The 23751-nt window shown below is 31.9% G+C and overlaps 1 protein-coding gene across 16 annotated transcripts in view; it reads right to left on the bottom strand.

Annotated features, from left to right (window-relative positions):
* LOC111063080 (longitudinals lacking protein) overlaps positions 1 to 23751 on the bottom strand; it is a 592348-nt gene that overhangs the window by 135318 nt on the left and 433279 nt on the right. Inside the window, exons 5-6 of one of the 16 annotated variants that reach the window (XM_039428579.1) lie at positions 14564 to 14617; positions 8577 to 12482 (exon numbers count right to left, since the gene is read on the bottom strand). The exons of 12 other annotated variants lie outside the window; for them this stretch is intronic. In XM_039428579.1, the coding sequence (XP_039284513.1) occupies positions 12166 to 12482; positions 14564 to 14617 (371 nt within the window). In that variant the 3' untranslated portion in view covers positions 8577 to 12165. Of the gene's footprint in view, positions 1 to 2830; positions 3272 to 4889; positions 6192 to 8576; positions 12483 to 14563; positions 14618 to 18080; positions 19239 to 23751 lie in introns of those variants that run through there. 3 more of the 16 variants (XM_039428578.1, XM_039428591.1, XM_039428583.1) reach the window with 3 other exon arrangements.

The raw sequence follows: 23751 nt of genomic DNA on the forward strand, positions 1-23751 counted from the left end.
GCGAATTATTATAGATTTCAGAAGTGACAAATGATATGGGAAGAAGTAGGGAATGGTCTGGAGTCTGGAGCATACAAATGTGGACATCATTGAAATCATAATTTTTATTTAAATATTATGAAACATACAAAAATTGAGATTAATGTTTTAACTCAAGCAATATCAAAAAATAAATTATTGATTAATAACAATAATTTCACATACTGTACCGTATACATTTAATTATGAATACCATGATCTAAATATTAGTTCTTTGGAAAACATAGCTCTTTTTAAAACCGGCCAGATACTAACCAAATTCATTAAAATTGAAAAAGAGTGATTTAAGAATAGATTAGATAACATAATAATTGAATGGAATGTGAGACTAAATCCAAAAGTAGTGTAATCCAATAAGTGGGTGAATTCAAATAAATGCTTATTGATTATCACAGAATAGAAAAACTAACAATGAAGGACAAGCAATGTATCTAAAATAGGTACATATTCTATCATGCAAGGTACATTGAGACATATCATTTTAAATAATTATTAGAACGTAGCAGGCTACATTTTGTGAACTGTAGTTTCTTGCAATGTTCCTAAGTAATAATTATACAATTTTAGCTACTTAGCCCACAATCATACAGTCAGAACTAGAAAACTATTAATAAGTATATATATATTTGATCTTCACAGGTAAGTCCATTAGTCTATTGCAATAAATTAATATTTTGATTCTATCAATAAGATCAACTACGATTATTTATGGCATCTCAATGTACATAAAATAATGGAATTTTAATTTATTCTTATGTGTATTGCTCATGGCTTGCTTATGCTTATTCTCATGGCTTGCATTATTTTTATCGACTCTCGAAATCTTTAATATCTATGAAAATGAGAATATTGAAGTAATTGGAATAGCGCTTATAAGTAATCTTTTGTACTGAATTGCGTAGACCCATTAAACAGTTTTCAGGATAAATATAATGCAAGGATTAAAAAAAAATTAACATTAATTTCAATTTACGAAGTACAAATGAAAATGGAATGTTTTATTATTTCCGAAAAAATTCATTGATTGATGGTTTTGAATGATAAATAAATTGGAGACTTACTAAGAGAGACTTGATAAGTAAGAGCTACGTCTAATATAAGATGCAAGCTGTATGATTTATCTGATACTGATAGTAGCAAATTTGGTTTTTGGATTTACTAGATGTTTTATGAAAGTAAGTTGCGTAAATTATTTGCAAACACCAATTTGCATCTCCCTGAACTACATCAATCAAAGCCTACAATTTTTATCGAATAGAGAGTCTAGTCTAAAAACTCTTCAATAGGTATACTTACTGGTAATTAATCGTTTGGCACAATAATTCCAATTGGTTACTGGGTGTTACAAAGAAAATTAGGGTGGAATTAATAAGGATATAAGATAAAGCTAAAAAGATACTGCGATAGTTCCAAAAGTGTCCGCTTTCTGAATGACAGCACCTTATGGGTTGCTGAATTTTAGTTGAAAATCGTACCATAATCGCCAGTACAACTTTGGAAGATGCAGGCCTACTTTTTGTGACGGTTTTGTGGTAGAAGCTTTGAGATTGGAAGACTAGTTATGTTACGGCATCTTATTTCCAAGACAAACCGAACTCTATGGCTTTTATTAAGATTATTTCAACATTTCTTCACTAAAAATTTATGAAAAAAATCCTACTTAAAAAATAAAATTTAGGACAATGTAGCCTACTAGATTTTTATCACAACAGTAGGCAATGAGATCCGAGATTACGACAAAAACTTTGGATTCGTATACCTAATATATTGCTTTCGAAGCATATGAGACATATCCAAAAGACGAAAGATAGAGCATCAATTTGCCTAGAAAACTTGAGTTATTAGATGAAGCTGATGAATGAGATTGTAAATCACGAAAACAAACAATGTTATTGCACTTGTAAATAATCAACGAAGTTATTTAGCTCCTGAATGATGAGATTTCAATCCAACTACGTTCCACTCTGACGTTCAGACATTAGTAACATTATTATATAATTTACAATATCTACAGCTCCTATCAGAGTTTCCAAAAACAGTATCACACTTCCTCTCACCATTTTAACCATCTTGAAATAAACTGACACTAGGTAGGCCTAATGAAAAATAACACTGTTCTTTATGTTGCTCAATCATAACAGTCCAATTTATGTCATTCCCAATCTTCACAACTTCAAAATAAAAGTTTCTCTTATTTAATTCAAATATTACTCCATCTTTCGCCGTTTCAAGTCTTTACAATAATCGAATTTAGGTCTAAATCTAACTAAATTCAATCTGATTGATTGGTCTATCCAAGTCAAATCGTACTTATTTGTTTTTTTTAAATCGAGCAGCAGCAGTTTTTAAAGAAGTTGTTTTTCTTAATGAAGCAATTAATATGTCAACTCTCAAGAGAGCTCCACCACTCTTAGTCTCCGATAACAATTTGTTCTTATAAGAATACTATATTTTCTTTACTACTGCTCTATATCGCGTCATTTCAACTGTCTTCAATTAAAAAAGACTGGGTAACTAAGTTGAATCTAATTGGATATTAGATTATTAAAACAGAATATAATAGATAAGATTATCCTAAAAAACTGGGTAACTAAGTTGAATCTAATTGTATATTAGATTATTAAAACAAAATATAATAGATAAGATTATCCTAAAAAACTGGGTAACTAAGTTGAATCTAATTGGATATTAGATTATTAAAACAAAATATAATAGATAAGATTATTCAATCAAGTTGAAAAGAATTAGCTAAAATTTGTGTATAAAGAATAAATATTAAAATCTGTGATATTTGTTTTATATTTTTGGCAATTGGAATTCAAACTAGGTAAGAATCGAGGTCATATTGTAATGCCTCACGAGAACTGGACCACTTGTCCAAGCATCTTATCATCGACTGCCAGCAGCGTGAAGTGGATATTCCTGATATGTGAGGTGAGGTGGTACTTGTGTCTGCACCGTTTCGGGCAGTGGGGACACTGGAACTGTGGTTCATTGTCGCACTCGAACTTGCAGTGGCGCATCAAGTGCTGTCTTTTGTGATAGGACTTGTCGCATCGGGGGCATTTGTGGCGACCTGCGGCATCGCAATCGCCACCTCCGAGGTCGTCTGCCGCCCCCGGCTGAGTCCGGGTTGAGGGGCGGTTGATTTCTGACGAATCGTTCCTGATAGTAACTGCCTTCGATGCGCCCGTCCACGATGCGGATGAAGTGTGAGGCCATCTTGTCCATCCTGAATCAGAGATGGTTGCAAGTTAGATGAAAGAAGTTTATTATAATAGCATGATCTGCTTTAGACTGTAGACTATATTCCGTTTTGTCAATACATGTATTGGTCAACGACAATAAAAAACATTAGGAACAGTAGGAACATTTTTTTGAGTTTCTCAATGTAATTTCATTGTTTGGTTTTGTTTACGAAAATTCAATTCTGTTCCAATTCAGTATTTGCCAGATCAATGGATGATTATATAGTTGGACACCAATAAATTAATGTCGTTGATTTCTAGTTGATATTTTATAACATTATCCAATAAGATGAAAAGTTTCAAACTCTGTGTTGGCAGAGATAAAACATATTCTTCAGAAATAAGTCATTAAATTCTTTGGATAGACCTCCCAGTTGCTGATAGCAATAATCTAATAGAGCATTATCCAGAAAAATCAAGCAAAATAAGAGAAACACTTCACTTACATTGGCTACTTTTGTACAAATTGATAAAAACAATAAAAAAACGTGTAGTACCCTTTATTATTAAGAACTTTAAAATATTTCAACGACTAGTTTCGACCATAACTTAGGTCATTTTCAAGTTGAAATGTTGAAAATAAATTTTCTATTTCTATTATTCCAGATAATTATTATTTTAGAAAATAATAGAAATAGAACATTTATTTTCTACATTTCAACTTGAAAATGACCTAAGTTATGGTCGAAACTAGTCGTTGAAATATTTTAAAGTTGTTAATAATAAAGGGTACTACAAGTTTTTATATTGTTTTTATCAATGTAAATAGATATAATGTACGGTTTAAATTACAACGCCTATAAAGTCAGGAAGCTGAAAACCTAGACAGCTTATTATTCACGCAAGAGATCATTTAGCCAAGCTTGATCAGAACATTTTACGTTTAACAAAAATTGTTATAGCAGATCATGAAACAAATAATGAGCGGAGCTGGTCCAGCTGGAAGTAGTGTAACAAGCAATGAGAAACTTCTCACTTGATATAGGGGCGTTCAACCAATAGCAAACTTGTAATGTGATGTAGTGGATTTCATTACACATCAACCTAAAACTATAAGAAGATTTTATTAGTTTTTATTATTCGAGAAGAGAACTATCTCTATCATTCAATTTTCGCCTTCGAATGAATTTGTTCATCTTTAATGGAAAATATGATTAGATTTCACAAACGCATAACGACACCCTTAGCACTATTTGTATTGTTTTTAACTTTGAAGCACATTATTATGCTACTTGTTTGTGACTCCATCATTGTAATTCATCCATTCATTTTCGTAAACATTTTTTGTAAACCATAATATAATATAGGCCAACAGACAACGAGAGCTTCTGACATTTTAAGGAATTTTTCTTTTCTATTGCACTTTCGTTCATGATTTTCCGTGGTCTAGTGGATGCGTAGCAGCCTTGAGGTCCCAGGTTCAAACCCGGATATAAAAAAGAGTTTTTAGCCAAATCACTCACGTGTTATCGGATGGGCACGTTTGTCGGTTCCGGCTAAAACAAAAATTCGTGAGGCCCAATAACGGCTTAAATGATATATTCAGGGAAGGTGTATCTTCCGTCAGGCATTCCCCACCAATAAAAGCCTATACAAATGTTATTGATGACTTATGTTAACAGATTTCATACTTTACATAGAAATTGTCAAAAAGTTATTATTTATTTATTTGCAAAAAGCAATATGTACAAACAGCATGAATATAACAGAAAATGTATCAACAATACATCACACAAACTGCACTACAAACAAAAAATCACCTTGAATGTTGGCAGTTGGGAGTTGTATTTCATTTATTAATCTATATAAAACGATAGTTTTCAGTTCACTGTGTATCCTGTACGTTTTCAAAACTACACATTTTGCATATTTTACAAATCAACCACTTTTGTCAACACTTTTTATACTTCTCATTCAAAATTTTAATACGTTGTATGATTGATTGAAATTCGTAAAACTAGAACTTCTATACCTATGAGTATTTTGTTCAATTAGCCTATTATGGTATTTGCATATTCTACTTACATTTACTTCAGAATGAATTTCATTCATTTTGTTCAGAGTATTTCGTTCATTTTTACAAATGGATCACTTTACGGCAGTTTCTACACTTTTCATTATTAATATTACAGTAATTATTTATTACTATTCGAAAATCGTTCGCTTTTAGCACTCTGAAGCCTAGTTACACAAAAGCCTGGAGAATAATTATAACCGTGATTAAATGCCAATAACGAGAACCAATCAGAGAAGCCTTCTTTTCAATAAAGCCTTCTCTGATAGGTTCTCGTAAAATTTAATCATGATTAGAATCTAACAGGTGGTTGTCGTGAAATTTAATCATGATTAGAATCTAACAGGAGGTTCTCGTGAAATTTAATCATGATTAGAATCTAACAGGTTTTGTGCAACCAGGCCCAAGCATTTAGTTAATCAAAATATCACTAAAATTGATATTATTTAATCTTCATATTACTGTGTTAAAAATGTACACATTACACACTTTGTTGTTGATGATTCAGACGGCCTCAAGTATTTAGTTCAATCAAAATATCACTGAAATTTATATTAACTAGACGACATATTAATGCATTGGGAATGTACACATTTCACTGATTCAGACATCCTTGTAGACGGTGGAATGGTTGTTGATGATATGCAGCTGCAGAGGCGAGTTGTAGGTGAACCTCCTGGGGCAGTGAGGACATTGGAGCTGTGGTTCCTTGCCGCACTCGTGTCGTATGTGACGCACCAGCGACACTTTCCGCGCGTACACTTTGCCGCACTGTCTGCACTTGTTGGCCTCCATTCCGTCGCCGCTCGCCCGCGGATACCTCTGCCGCGGTTTTGCAAATATCGCCTCAGCGGAGTGGCCAACATACGCGTCGCTCAATCTGAAATGCGCTGCAACCGAACAATCACAAATTTCACAATTAGTAGAGATTTTATTTGAATGGGTCTGGGCGAAACATAGCCAAACCATACTTTCAGAAAAAAATTAAGCTCCAGGCTGCCTTATGTTCGTTTTTATGCACAACCATGAGCATGTGATGCAAATGAGTCGCTTTTTACATTTTGATATAACTTGATTATTGAGGCGAGAAGTGTCAAACTCCTCTAATTCAAAATTCGGAAAATGTTGCTGTGCCCTATTTCACCCCAAACCCTCAATTTGAATATTCATTTGCTGTGGTGAAATTCACTGTCAGGATTATTTGAATGGGAAGCATTAAGGATGTTCGGTACACCTTTTTATTTTTATTTAAATTGGAGAATATTTTGCAATATAATTGTCAAGAACATTATAAGAGTGAGAAAAAGTGGCAACTGAAATTTTTAAGTGGTCTAATAAGTGAGTTATGGATTGTTGAAGTGCTAAACTCTGTTTACTTTCCATATCATAAACGGTTACGAAATTTCCATTGCAGTTTTTTTTTTTTTTTTAAATAAATTCAGTATATCATTGGCTTTGTTCTAAAATGCGCTTTTTCACGATTAATGCCAAAATAAACAAGATATCGAATTTACAAAAAATTGTACTTTTTTATTTATGAACGATATAGGGAATGAAATGTTTCAGTTTGGTAAGATACATCTTTTGAATTTTTAAGAGAAGTTCTAATAATAATATATAGTCAAAGCTGTTTATGATCTGGAAAGAAAAAGGAATCTGGAAAGTTAGCACTTCAACAACCATAACTCGCTTATTAGACCACTTAAAAATTTCAGTTGCCACTTTTTCTCACTCTTATAATGATCTTAACTATTATATTGAAAAAGATTATCCAATTTAAATAATAAAATAGTGTACTGAACATCCTTAATGCTATTCTTTAAGAATTTCATTTACTTTGTTCATTCATTTGCAATACAATATAAAAACTCACCGATGTGTATTTGATGTGAATCTCACTACAAGTATAGAGATTGTACTGCGCGTGATACATTTTGATCTGCGGTACAATGCTAAGTATGGTAGTTACACAAGATATCCACTATAGATATAGTTATATTCAAGACCATCAACGTATTTATGAGATAAATAGATAAGTGAGATTGAATTATAATCAAGTTTACATTATAGATTACTCAAGTTTGACTACATTTTGAGTTGAAGCCATAAAGTGATCAGATTTAGATTGAAATAAATTAACATACGTTGTGCAAAGAGTCCTAATGCCCGGTATCTGGCACACTTATTGAATCTAATGAACCATTAAACCTATAAATTTTCTATTGATCCACTATGAATCTATCAATAATATTTAGGTGAATCAATAAATTGACTATCGATTCACTATTTTTATTTTTTTTTTATTATTTATTCACTATTTTTTTTTAGTTTATTAGTACAAGATTTTGCAGTATTGTATATTATTATTTTGTTTGATATGATTGGTTAATAAAATTTATTATTATTATTATTATTATCATTACTATAAATCCATCAATGGATTTGGGTTTAGATTATTGAACCTTTAGTAAAACCACAGGTGTAATGACTCATTAGATTTAATACGTGTCCTAGGAATCGGGTCTACGTGTTTTATCTAAATAGGCTACTATTCCTGAGATTGATATTAGTCAAATATGGGACTTGATTACCTAGCAACCTAATACTACTAGAGGCGTAATGATTTGTTGGTTCACAGGTAAGTAAAACTCAGCTAAGTTCGGCCTTGAGAAGAATTCATATGCTGGCAGAATGTCAAATTGTTTAAGTTCCCAAATGGATAGGTACCAGTAGTACTGTATTTATTATATTAAGGACGCGAGAGCTCTTATAATTATTAACGTGATCACTTTTTGATATTATGTTACATTTACTACCTACATTCAATACATAACAAATTTTATAACTCATTTTTTCAATTGTGGAAATATATTAAGACCTCCTTTAATTTATTCTGAGAGATTAAACTAATTATACTTTATCTTTCAACTCGAACATTAACTTTTGTAGCTTTTATAAAAAAATAGTTGAGAATAAATTCATGAATAATGTTGGATATACAGTAGCCTACACTTTTAAATAAAAGAGAAAAAGAAAACTTACCTTAAAAATAAACTGTCATATTGATCTGAAGTTACAATCTTATCATTATGAATCCCTTCAATAGGCAGTCGTCATGAACAAAACTTGAATAATCCTAGTAGCATCCTAGACTTCATCTTTTCTTCTCATTTTCAAGTTTCCGATTATAGTAAGTATTTTAAGGGTCACCCATAAGTTTCAAATACATACATTTTTCTAGAGAGGTGAAACAAGAATTTTCATAAGATACACAATTTTCAATCAATTAAGTTTATTTTTAACAGCTCATGTATTAAGCCTCTTCTAATATCTAGTTGTACTAAAGTGTACTTACATTCTGAATTATCCAAAAATTAAAATCACTATTAGGATTCTAAACCTTATTTTCTAAAATAATACTAACATGAATTCAAAATCACAAATGAGATAAAAAATAGTTATCAATTTAGTTTGATTAGGGTCATGCATAAAACTAAAGTGAGAAATTAAAGCTATAGGGGAACACAAAACACTAATAATATAAAAATAATAAATTTAGATTCACAAATAAGATGACTCAATAAAACATTTGAGATATTCTCTAAATATATAAGTCTAACAACTTATCTAATGTTAATATAATTCAAAATACTGTACAATATTATTTTAATCTTCATTGAACTATTAGCAATACACTTATGAGCACTTAAAGATTTAATTCTTAATTCCACTAGATAATATAAGGACTCTCAGACCTAAGAGGAAGAACAATAAAATATCAATTCTCGATCCATTCATGTGATTTTCATAATCAAATTCCTGGAGCTTGAAATGTAATTATTATCTTACATTTGATTTTAATAGCATGTAAAAATAAGCGTTCAACATTGATTCTTAATTGCAGTCAGTCTATCAATTGAAATAGTTTGTCATTATTTGCTGAATAGAAAATATAAATTTGTCTCAAGTAGAATAGAAAAAATGTGGATGAATACTATTAATTTATTCGTTCAGTTATTAAAAAATTCTATTCTGGAACTACAGCAGAAATAGAGAAAGCAAAAAAAATGAAGCTCATCATTCAATATAAAACAATGATGATTATTATTTGTTCAATTTTGTAGTTTATGAAATTACATTAAAATGGCTCAATAGTCATAACATAGATGTTATGCTTTTAGATTTTTCTCCACTAATAATAAACAACATTTACTTTACTCCAAGGTATCTAGAATACAGTTATTCAAGGTACATTGCTCTACTCGATAAACAATGAGTATAATTACTTTCATTCAACTTTACTTACTTAGAATAAATATCAAAACAGAAATCAAGGCAAAGTACTTTGACTTTTAATTTAAAACCACTTACACATTATGTTATTGTCAAAAAGCTAAAATTATAGAAATATTATTATATCATGACAAAAATTATTGCTCATTTCCTACATTGTAAGCAGGAACACAAAATACTGTATGAGGTAGTTTATTCAAATGTGAGAGCTCATTCAATAGGGATCAAAATTGAAGCATTTTCAAGTTAGATATTTTATAAATTGTAATGCATAGCCTATTTCCATGAGTCAGAGGCAGATAGATGACTTTTCATCCATATTGCACATTTTAGAAAATAATATAATACTCTATATCAATGAGAGAAATGATTTATTAGCAATAAAGAAAAATTCTATGGCTAGTTACATACTACAGTGATGTTTTGTATACTGATATTCGCATTATTTGTACTATTCTGACGTTATTCATATTACTATAAAATTACATTGATATCCTATAAAATATTGTAAAACACAACAGAACCAATATTACAAATAAGTTACAATGTTATCTTACACACACAAATCACAAAAACGTTATTGCTATTACTGAATCTGAATGAAAATGCATAAATGCTATGTACATTAAGATCATTCTAGTTGAATACTAAGTCTGGAATTAGAATCTAATTACTTGAACGCAAAGTTTCAATGAATACATAGGAGAAAATGCGAGGTATTCAGTTGAAATCTTGTATTCTTTTGAATTTCCTACAGATTATTCTGAGAAAATTCTAGAGGTAGTTTTGACTATTAACAGTATATACAGTTGAATTATTATCTAGACTCTCAAAAATCTCTTGCCATTTACTGATTTTTGTATTTGCAGAAAATTAATCTCAAATATCTCATAACTTTCTGGTAGTTACAAGCTTCTATATTACATAAATTATCAAATATCTTATGATTAGAATACATGAGGTAGACTAATATTGTTATTTCTGTTCTACTAATTTATTCGATAATATTGATCACATCAACATGTTTCTAGGTGGGTTTTTCCAACAAGTGATTGGATTTTAAATGTACGCTTCTACAAGTTTGTTGAGAAATTCTCAGAGATCTGTAATTATATTGATATTATATATCAAGAGCTTGAAGATCCAAAAGATTCCAGCAAATCTTCCACTAGAAGATTAGTGGTTCAACATTTATTGAACAGATTAACATAAAGCTTGAACAAAATACTGCTTATTTACAATAAATACATGAGTTTCAATCTATAAAATATATTTCTTTAAATTAAGGAGGTAGATTCTAGGTAAACCCTCTTATTACAACTAATCAGTTATTGAGCATCGAGAATATCTTATAGTTAGTTGTATCACCTTGCTTGATAAAAAGTAGACTGATAATTGCAAGATATACGGTAATTTACATGAAATTCTATGCCAACAATTTTCTAAAGCTAGTTAATAGGCTATTAATCCGAGAAGCTGATTGAATTAAGTTGAAGCTCATTGATGCAACATTGATGAAAAGCATTTCATATACTTTGTACATTGTGATGTAATTACTTTTATAGGCTACTCTTAGCAAGCCATCGAAATGGATCTTCGGAAGCTTTAATATTTCGATCATAAAATCCTTCAATCTTGAAATTGAAAGTTGAAATTATCCCTATACTGAGATTCACGTAGCAAAGCTCTATCCTTTCCTAACTCCACACTGTTGCAAAATCGTTTGTAAGCTATGATCTTTACTGAGTAACCAGAATATTTCATCTCAATTATAAATATTTATCATTAAACCATAGAAGGATTTATAATTTCAGAATGAATCAAATATTTTTGTGTTAAAATCAATCATTATCAACAAGAATCAACACTAGCCTATCTATTGCAGGTGCAAAACTGAGTTGCCACAAAAGCATCATAAGAATTGTTAACTTTTCCTACAGGGCTACTACAATTGTTGGAATGAAATGCGGCAAAAATTCTAAGGTACCCTTTTTTGTGTTGGATTAATAAAACATATAGAAAAGGGTAGTTGAGAATTTTTATTTTTCTCTAATAGTATTGATTGTACTTTTTCTTTTACTTTTCAATGCATTATAACGATTTCTTGCTCTTGTTGTATATTATATCAGATATAACGATATAACTTGAATCACAGCTATCTACTTCAGGATAGTAAGTTAAGAATAGTAAACTATACTGGTAACTTCAGAATAGTAAACCAGAAACAATAGAATATTTAATAGAACAGTATTCGTTTCTCTATGGTTGAACTTAACTTTACTTTCTCTTAAAAACTTATTTCTTCAGGGCTACTTAATTTGTTAGTATTAGAATAATACCATATAGTACCCTTTTAAAAACTTTCTATTATGTAATTTTATATTGAAAAGTTTTCAAAATGGTACTATATGGTATTACTCTACAACTAATTTTCTCTTAAAGTTTGAAGAGCTCCAATTTAATTTTTTCTTGAAGTTCTCTTGCAGGTTGAACTGCCGGGAGTAGAGTTGATAGCGGAAGAAACTTGGCTTCCGACTTTATAACGTGAATGGATGCCATCTGTTGAGCAACTCAAAACACCCTCAGATGCTGACTGGCCACATGCAGTTGTAGCGTGGACTTGTAGGTGAACTTCTTCTGGCAGAATGAGCAGACCAGTTGCGGCTGTTTGCCACACTCGTACTTCTTGTGGCGGTTGAGATTGTGTCGCAGCGTATACACCTTGCCGCAGTTGTCGCACGGGTACTTCTTGATTTTGTCGCTGAGCGCAGACACTTTGTCGCCGAGCGACGCTACTGACAGGCGACCGTCGTCGTCATCGTCGTCGGCCGCACTCAGCTGCTGGCTGAGGAACGCAGTCGCGTAGTAGTAGTCGTCGCTGCTCACACCTGCCACAGTCCGACACAGTCTCATTAGGCTGCGTATAGAATTCAATGCCACGAACATGCGCATGTCACTTTTCATCAGCTGATGCTACGCTTATTATATCTGTACCTTATTGATTCTCTACAAATACAGATATAATCAGCTGGTGAAAAGTGAAATGTGCGTATTCTACCCTACTGTTTCTGTACAAATACAAATATAATTAGCTGATATAGTATATTTCGCACCTAGAGCAGAAAATGAGATTTTTCCGGCTCGAAATCGGTTTTCAAGTCCGAGGCCGTAGGCCGAGGACTAGAAAAGATTGAGAGCCGGAAAAACATTTTTGCCCGTGGTGCGAACGCTATTTTTCGCCACACACAAAAATAAACAATATATATATATATATGAGAATAGTTGTTTACTAAGCACTTCCGAAAGCAGAAGTAGAAGGTGATAGCTCTAGCAAATCTGAGGTAATCTGAAAACCAGGAAATTTGTCCAAAAATTTTTATTTTTTATTCTAATGTGTCTAAATAACCTAAAATATGATGTTCAATTATGTGGGAGGTTGGGTTTATACTTTTTTATTCTTTCAAATGACAATAAGATGATATTATTATAAATGTTTTAATTATTGAATAATGAACACAAATAATGAAAAGTTTTTTGATCAGCTGTTTTTTGATCACCTTTCTTAGTTCCATGTTAGCGGCTGGAAAGGGTACTCTTTCCGGCCTAGGCCGGAAAGAAACCTGTTCTGACGTCAGACGAGAGTCGTCTGCAAAAATGTCTTTCAGATCTACGTAGGGACTGGAAAATAGCTGATTTCTGTGCAGTGTGGCGAAAAAAATAGAATGTGCGTGTTTGTAGCACTCAAGTCTGCTACAATCAAACACAATCAGCTGATGACAAATAATAAAACGTGCGTGTTTCTCTTTTCATCAGCTGAAGCTACGCTTATTATATCTGTACCTTACTGATTATCTACAAATACAGATGTTATCAGCTGATGAAAAGTGGAATGCGAGTGTTCGTCTCACTGGAGTGAGTACGCAGCTTTACAAATCCACCAAAATGATCTCACACAGCGCAAAACACTGCTTTTCACATTAGGATGGGTATAACAATGAAAACAATTTTGATGAAAGAGTGGCATCGACATTTGAAGCATGGTAAATTGGCTCAGTTTTAATTCATTCTTGGATGAGTTAATTCAGATCGAATGGCGATATTCTTCTCGAGGCCACACAGTGAGCGATCTGTGATACCATGGGTTTCTATATCTTTATTTAGATCGCACATCTTAGGTATAGATATGAAACCTATATGATCGCAGATCGCTCTCTATGTGGCCGGGCGATTATTGTTTCAATTATTAATCCTGATCAAATAACATGGTCCACAGAATGTGATACAGAACATGATAATGAACTTGAGATAGTTCTGTGTAAAGTCGAGCATAATGAAAAGTTACTGCAATATTATTTTTATTAGTTTTATTTACTGTTTAGATTTAATATTTTCTAAATTTGGCTTGGTAGTTTTTTTGTTTTGTATATGGTTGGACTGTTTAACATCGAAAAGAACATTATTTCGAAGTGAAAAGTGTAAATTTAAAGTATTATGCTCACTATAACCTTAGTGTCCGGTTTCCCAATGTTTCCCATTAAGGAGCTTTGGACTATTTACGGCGAGGTGGAAGCCTTGGGTCTCCCCACCACTGAAAGCCATATGCTAATAATAGTACTGCAATAGGCGAATATTATCACTCCGACTATAGAAAAAAATGAGGAAGAACAAATATGTGTTGTTATACAATTATGAATCTCTATTAAACTTTTGAAATACGGTAGATTGTTGATGGTGTAATAGCACAAACTAGTGGCTTGTTTATTAAATTTGTATTGAATGAGTGGTTGTGACAGTTTCAAGCCTTCTATAGGCATCCAGCACAAATCTTATAAGAAAGAATAGAGTGTGCAAATAGATAAACCTGACAAGATAAGGAGATCAAGTCGAATAGTGTCTCATGATTGTTAACTAATAAACAGGATGCATTTCAAATAGCATATGAATGTAGATATTTTGTGATTCTACTTACTATCCATGTTTTGCAGCTCACTTTTTATGCTGTTCAGTTTTGATCTTAGCTCATCTGAAACAAGAAAACAATGTTAGTATAATGAAGAATAGGAGAAAGCCTTAATAATAAAATTGATACAATGATGAGAAAAACTACAAGTCATCAGAGCTACTCATAATAAAGTAGTAGACTATACTGTGGAGAGAATAGTAACCAAATAGAGTATAGTGGAAATTGAATATTTCTAATAATTCTTAATTATTGATCTCTAGATAATGTTGAGATTAAATTCCATTTGACAATTTGCTGAAAAGAGTAACCTACTATTGAGTCACACATTGCAGTTTATAATGGTCTAAGATTCACAATGGTGGAATAAATGATCATTCAGATGGAATTGCAAAATTAAATTGATTTTCTCACGGAAATTCTGAAAAGAATGAAATAAAACATAAACAACAGACCATTAAAAGGCGCATCCTTTCTGCAATCTGCAACAACTTGAAAATAAAACATTACTGTAAACATTGAGGCTCGGTTGCACAAGAGCCTGTTAAATTTTTATCGTGATTAATGTCACGACATCCAATCAGAGAAGCCTTTTTTCGAAATGAAATTCTCTGATTGGTTTTTGTGGATTTGATCATGATTAAAATTCAACAGACTTTTGTGCAATTGGGCCCTAGTTTTGAAAACAATAGAGGTGTGATATTATAATTGAAGGCCGATATTAATGTGTGTGGATGAATGTTCAAAAATTGTTATTACTTATTTATGACGTGCCCTTCGTCCTATCGATGTAGGTGGCTATTTAAAATGAAATTGAATGGATAGAAAACAATAACCAAAGACCAAGGTACGGTAATCAAAGAGCGATAAAAATAATGACAAAACCCTAAAAATTATTGTCTTATTTCTCTTTGGCGTGGATTAAGTCAAACAATGACTTACATTGCAAATATTTTTCCAATTTCTTTACATTTCAAGATTTACACTATCATAAGTAAATATATAAACTTATTTTTTCTTATTCATTGAAGATCATCAATGATCAATTACAAACATAGTAAGGAATATACAGGAAATACACTATTGTTTTTGAATGAATCTAATTTAAAATAAGAAAAAGAAACTATTTTTCAATGTGTCATATACATTTATTAAAATCTCTTAGACACAAGACAAACACAACAATGAATTAAAAAAGCCATGCTCATTTCTCCTCAATCTATATTTATTTGTTTTAGTATCATTCGTACTCGATGAGGTAATTGTTACAGTCTCAGTTAATTATAGCTATAATTAGTCTTTATTGATAAAATTTTAAAATTAAACAATAACCAACAAAAAATAAATATCATCAACAACAATAATAGTAAAATATATTAACAATATGTTAGATTATATGCTCGTATGTACAAAAATTAATTTATCCATAAATAATCTGAATTATACCTTTCATTGGGTTATATATTAATCTATTCCGTTTCTTATTTACAAATACCGTTTCCTATAACAAATCAATTGTGAATAATATAACTTTTATGAAGTGAAAGTCACAGATAACTAGAATAACAAATCAACACCATTTCCTACTACACTTTAACAATTTCTAACTAAATGAATAGATAGATAATGATTATAAATTATACAAAACCAACAGACTAACCAATCTTCCACAACCTAAAACGTGACATACAATAAAACGAAATTCTAATAAATTTAATGCATAAAAATAAAATTGATAATGTTCTACAAGATAGATTCCAAGTTGATTTCAATAATCAATTATAATATCATTGTAAATTATTGTAACAGTTCTTAAAAAAAAAAACAGGGTAAACACACATTTAAAACTGTGATTATGTGTTCTAGAATACATTGTAGCAATAAAATTCAATAACATCAAACTTTGTTTGGTTAGTTGACCAAATCTTACACTGAAACTTGAGTTTATGCTTGTAGAATCTTTCAAACTAAAAGAGAAAAACATTTTTCAGAGCAGACTACTTGTAGACAATTTATTTGGATGGGATTCTTTACTGTAAGTGTAATACTGTATTTTTAGTAGGAATATACTTTTCAACCGTGTTGTTTCAATTCAACAATGAAACAACAATAATATTAATGAGATTTAATATTTCCGTACAATTATCAATCATGTTTTGCTTGAAGTCCTTAAATTTTCCAATACAAAGTAGGCTATAATACTGATAAAGACAGGTATGTACTGACAAAGTATATACTGATAAATTACCCCCATAAAGACAGGTAATAAATGACGAAGGATGAAAAATAAGCTAAATTACTTCGATAAAATTATCTTTGAAAGTATTTATACTCGATAATGAACTGATTAATTTCTTTAGATTATAATTGAATGAAACGTTTTGAGCACATTGATACAGTTCTATGATAAAACAAAATTATTTCATGAAAAATTAGACAATTTCGCGGATTTTAGCGACTAGAACCGCTACTCATCAAATGAATGAGTACGTGATATTATGATATTTTCTTACATCAACAAATAATTGACGACAAAATGACTTGAATGACTATTACACTGTTAATGGGTAACATGAAATGAATGAGGCTATCGGAATCGTATAGCCTAAAATACTTGTATGTTAGAAGTCTTAAGATTTGTGACTGGATTGCCGTAGATCAAGTATTTTTTGTATGAAAAACATAGAATATTGTAAGCTAACAATCTGTAGCAATGTATGTACCTAGAATATATTCTAGGTACCTTGATCTGCAGTACATACACCAACATTAAGTAGTGACTTATTTTGCCTTGCAACACATCAGGGAGACTGAGATAGGAATTTATTGAATATTAAGTATATATTTCATCATTGCCAATGATTTAACAAATCTTAATAATAGCAATCAATACTTGAGATAAAACATATTTTATCACCTGGATTGACCTACTTGAAAAATTGGGACCTGCTGAATTTTGAACATACAATATTTCAAAATGTAAAGGATGTTACATTTTAAAAATGTAACATTTTGTACATGTTACATTTTAAAATCTAACATGGAGATAGATTACAAAATTGAATATAGTCAACTTCTAGTTGATAATATTGAATTAGTGGATCCTCCTTGTGTATAAATTCAAGTTTCTAAACAATAAATATGTTTGGTTTAAACAAACTTTTGAAAAACAAATACCGATTTTTAGGAAGATTAACTGATTATAATGACATTTTTTCGTTTTTTTTCGAATATTCAAAGACAGAGATAATGGAAGGATTTATAAGAATGTGTTCAATCTTAACAGTCTACTGAGGTAATATATTTCTTACTATTGAGCTTTGGCAGCTAATTTGGTAGAGCAATATTATTCATCAAGTCGTTGTAGATTCATTTCGTTGGATGGATGATGACTAATGTACAAGAATGGTTAAAACTAAAAACATAAAACTTAAGCTTGCTATACATACACACAACAGTTAATACACTGAAACATGGTTCTTTGACTCTGGGAAGACAAATGTATTTAATTATGATTGAATACCAAAACATTTAGAAATTCGACTAGTGGGGCAAGTAAGTGAATGCCCATGTTTTGACTTTCTTAGATTTGAAAGTCAAAAACAGTTTTTCATCAGTGGATGTTCCAACATAGATGTTTCAAGTGGATTGTTCCTAGAGAATCAATTGAAAAAATTGCTTCTGCAGCAATTATTTCAACAAATAATATTTCTACAGAAGATATTTTCTGCTCAATCTGTTTCTACAAAGTTCTATTGCAGAGGTTCAACAAATTATTTTTTAGCACAGATTCTACCAATGAGTTCGTGTTTCAGCAGAATTTTTCCCAAACTTTAGTGGACCTAACTATTTATTAAATTGAACAATTGTCAGAGATGTTTAAGAATTGTTCCATAAGTAATCAGAGGACAATATGTTTGCTATTCCACGTAAACCGATAAAACTGTTTCAGTAGAATAGACAACCATTTAACATTCTTTCATTTTAGAATTTAAACATCCAACATTAAATTCAAGTTATTATCAGTTCTGATAAATCTTCTTGCAGCTCAACATAAACTGTTAGTGAAGACCCTCTTTCAATATAAATTAATCCTTCAAACGCCTTTTTTAAAGGGAATACTTCTGTAGAAGTGCTTTCATCATGAAATTATTCTACATAAGTTCTTCTTACAAATGTCTTACTGGAATAGAACCTGTGAAAAACGTGACAGTTGCTGAAACTCCTCTCTTAACATTACAAAAAAATTGTTCCTGGTGACATTTGAGGCAGATCAGATGAAGGAACATCGTCAGGACATTTTGAGACGATTACATAAGAAAATAGGAAGTAAGAAGCCAGGCTCAGATGGGCGGTAGTACAGCCCCAGCAGACGCAGTCACTCTCATCAGATGAGTGGTGTAGATGTGCTGCTGCAGGTTGCATTTGTGGAAGGACCGCTTGCCGCAAAAGGGACATGCAAACTGCGGCTGCTTGCCACATTCATACTTCTGATGTCGCTGCAGATGCTGTTTCCGCACATAGGCTTTGTGACAGGTGTTGCACTGGAAGAGCGCATCCTTGTCGGATCTCCTCGACTGCCTCTTCACTGGCTTGAATTTGTAATCAGCTGGTTTCTGGTCTTCTGATTCGGCCTCTTCCGAGTAGCCAGGGAAGGCTGGATGTGTGTAGTTCACCCAGAAACCTGTAACACGGGATGAGTGTCAGTTTTCGCAGATGATATAGAAGCTAGAAGGTGAGCTCCAAGAGATTGATAATTATGCAGAAAATACAAAGTTGCAAACAAAGAGCTAGTCTTAATATTTGTTATTAGAACGTAACAGTCTTAACAAAGCTATGTACAGCTATTATAGGATAACAAAAGTTTCACATCACCAAAAGTGCAAACACCAACATAGCATTGTGATTCTATCTACAGTGGAAGATTGACAACAAACCATGTGCCGAGGGGCCTGTTTCATATAAATCTTGAAATAATTAACGAACTTACAAGTGAAGAATGAAGGCTACCATACAATAGAATGTTACAAGTGAAGGAGGAAGGCTCCCATACACTAGAATGATGATAATCAAGATTAATATTAGCCTATGTTCCTTATCATTTTTTTATGAGAGAGAATGTTTAAAAATGTGTTGTGGTATTTTATTAGTTTATCAATAAATAATTCTTGTATTCATAGCTTTTTGCCCAGTCTCTAGTGCAATATATTGTATTGACATCTAGTGTAAGGCAGCCTTTCTTGTATATTAATGATTTTATGGTGTGTGATGAAACAGGAAATACACCCCAAAATTAGAAACATTAAAGCCACATTTAGCTGCTACCCACACCAAAACTCCCTGGAGATAAAATTGAGTACAATATTATGGAATTTATTAGAGTGATATGATTGATAACAAAATTGAGTACAATATTATGGAATTTATTAGAGTGATATGATTGATAACATTCATATAAATAAAAATCGAGCCTCAAATGGGATGCTCCATAACCGCCCATATTTTATTCTAAACGCCCCGACTAAAAACAAAATGATTGTTCTGTGTGTAACCATCCAGCAGTGCGGTCTCAGGTTGAAGAATTACATGCTCTTAAGACATTGCTTTGTTTCGAATAATTGTGCTGTCTTCGGTGTTCAGAATTAATTGATTTTTAGTAAATTATTTATTTTGCAGTTGGAAAATTATCTATATAAATAAAATGCCAAATCGCACCTCCTCAGGTGTGCATCCAGCTAAAGTTTGTCATGAGATGCATTAAACTATTTGTCGGTACGAAGTTCGCCGGGCCAGCTAGTTTCAGAATAATGACGATAGGATAATAGTTATATTGAGTGAAAATTAACAGTACGTTTCTTTTGTTGATGCCAGAAAGTGAGACATGTTTTTTTTGTTATTTAATCTTAGTAGCCTATTTGAGATTTAACTGTACAACATCAAGTGAATTATGATATACTTACAAGATTCACCCACGTGAAAAATACACCGGAAATTGACTACTGTGTATTCAATTTTGGACAAAACATTATTTCCATCAGCCTCCTCCTTATGAAAGTATTCTCAAACATGAATCATTCAGTGATAAAATGTACAAGCAAAAATAAGAAGCATCACAAGCATTCAGTTATCAAGCTGGAGAGGATAGTAATGACTTGAGAAAGATTCTTCTTGAATTGTTATAATTACAAAAATACAATTAACATTTTCAAAGTACCAATATGGGCACCTCATAAAACTTTTCCAAGAAAACAACAAATTTAAGTTCTGTTTATCCTCTGACAACACAATTCAAGGCACTAAATTGGAAGAATATAATTATGATAACAAATATTATAAGCAACTCCTATGAGAAATCTGAAATATATTAATAATTGGGCTAATCAACTAATATTATTAATTGACAATAATTGGTATATTTCCGAAAAAAAACATGACTCTTGATAAGTGACAATCTTATCAAGAATGCAATTGAATTTACTTCAATGTTTTATTAAAATAATTTTTTGAGAGTTATTTTCAAAACATGTATCATTATTTTGAAACAAAATAATTTAAAAAGGTACTCAGATTTATATTTTTATTTATTTTCTAAAATATGTCACTGAATCACAAAAATCATAGTTTATTTTAGATAAAATGGGAAAATAAAAAACAGATTTTTCTCCCATTCAGTGCTTCTTGTAAAAAATATAATAATAATAAAATAATAGATTAAAAAAAAAGATAGGAAGGCTTTTCCACCGATTTCAAAAGAGAACGTAATATTAAGCATTGTAATTGTATTATTGTAGAGCCTGGTATATGCAACAAAAGGTTTGTCTTGATTAATGTGCAATCTTACAATAAACTAAACAGAAAATGATAATATTGTATAATTTAATGTGATGTGGGTCTAATTGAAGAGAACATTTGAAAATATGAATAAGCAATTTTAGTTAGGTAAAAATCTTCATTTATTTTTTGCGTATTCTTTTTTTAATTTTCTTCACCTATGACCTCCTTTTTCATAGTTTCTCCTCTTGTCCAGTCCGAGCTCCTCCTCCTCCAATATACTCTTCCAATAGGAGGATTATTCCAATATACTCTTCTCCTCCTCCTCCTTCACCTCTTACTTGTTCACCTTATCACTTCTCTGTCACCAATGACGACCTTGAAACATGCGACTTCTTGAAGACACACATAAACACTCCTTTCCAGCACACCTCTAATTCCCTTGCCATCATGCAGCTGCTCTCGCTATGCCTCAACACAATATGTTTGCGCAGTTTGAACTGAAGCTGACACCTGTGGTCCAATAGACACAGGCGAACCAAGCTCTTGTCCTGTGGGCCTTCGTAAACGAAGCCATATTGCATTCTGGTGACGTCAGCACAGGTAGGGCTCCTACACCAATAAAAATTTGTTGATTTCAGCTGATCTATATCAGCTTGTGTTTTTATTGGTGTAGGAGCCCTACCTGTGCTGACGTTACCATCAACCACCTGTCATGCACTATTGCTTTGTTTACGGAGGTAGTGGCCTAATGCCTGTGCAGGTGTTCATTGAGGCCACATTGCTGGGTGGCGGTTTAGCCCTCAGCTAAATGATCCGAGTCACACTTTGTTGCAGTCAAATGGTCAAAGTCACACTTTGTAGCTGTCACGTGGTATGGGTAACACTTTATAGCAGTCAGGTGGTAAAAGTCACACTTTGTAGCAGTAATGTGGTTAGAGTCACACTTTCTTGCAGTCAAATGGTCAAAGTCACACTTTGTAGCAGTCACGTAGTATGGGTAACACTTTATAGCAGTCAGGTGGTAGAAGTCACACTTTGTAGCAGTAATGTGGTTAGAGTCACACTTTGTTGCAGTCAAATGGTCAAAGTCACACTTTGTGGCAGTCACATGGTCAGAGTCTAGTATCGAGTGATGATCCAGGGCAAACCTGTTTGAAGTGCCATGTTTCAACGCCAGCAGCCAATCTGCAAACAGAAACTGGTATCAGTAGATTGTTCATTATTTCAAGTTTGCCTCAAAAGAGATTGGTAATGGTGTAACAACCGAAACTAATTTCCTTAGTTGTGACAAGGTTTGTTACATCATTAACAGTTCTCACACTTACTGGTTATCGACCAATAATCAGAATAAATTGTCATCTGATTGGCCAAATCTCACCAACAACTGATTCTCAGCCAATCACAGGACAATTTGATAAGTGTAAAGACGGCAATTATCAATCTCATTCACTTACATCTGTCAGCATTGGTTAAAATGGGGAAAATGTATGTGTTTTATTTAATATAGTAAACTAAATTTACTACCATATAGTAAACAGTATAGAAGAGATTAAGAATTGTAAAAAGGTGGAGGTAATTCCTAGTGGATGAATTTTGCTACACCATTATCAATCAATCTCTAATGAACTTTAATGAGGAAATTCGTAGATTGATGAGCGTGCAACAGTCCAAATTACTTTCTAGTTTCTCGTTATTGAAAGAAATTTGGAATTATCATCAACCTCTAGAAAACCTATTTTAATTTATTCATTTATTTATTCGCAATGTAGACAACTGGTCAAGTGATTTTGATAAGTGATTGTCTCTTATTTAGTATGAAAGCCTTTCTATTTAGAATTAATGTATTTTATGGAATCACCTTCATTATGCACAAATAAATTTATTTATGGATTGGGCCTATTTGACGATGCTACTAGTTAATTATCAACAAATTGTTAAAAACATTCTTCAGGAAAAAAATGGTGGCATTTCAATTTTTCAAGTCTTCAAGTCAGGGTAAAACTCTTCTTCTTCTCAGATAAGTATAGTGATAAAATCATTGGTAAGCAGGGCTTTCTAGTCCTACCGCTGTTTCTGCGGTATGAATATTTTCTCAGATAGGGATCCAAGAATGGTAACTTTCATCATCTAAACCCTGACTGATGATTTTATTGAGTCTGTTACTATCAGGATTGATACTATCAGGAAAATTCAAAACCAGTTTAACGTTGCAGTAAAAAATTCAGATACTTTACAATTGAAAACTGAGCTCTCACTTCAGTTCCATGGATGCCTCTAGTTGTAGTAGAGTAATTTTTAAAAATAAGCGCAGACTTAAAACAAGAAAATGTTATAACATATTATATTTAATAACCAACCATTCCTCTCAAAACATAAACGTACGTCATACACAACATTTTTCAATAAAAATAGCTCTTATCTAG

The sequence above is a fragment of the Nilaparvata lugens genome, chromosome 5, assembly GCF_014356525.2.
Source record: "Nilaparvata lugens isolate BPH chromosome 5, ASM1435652v1, whole genome shotgun sequence".
NCBI lineage: Eukaryota > Metazoa > Arthropoda > Insecta > Hemiptera > Delphacidae > Nilaparvata > Nilaparvata lugens.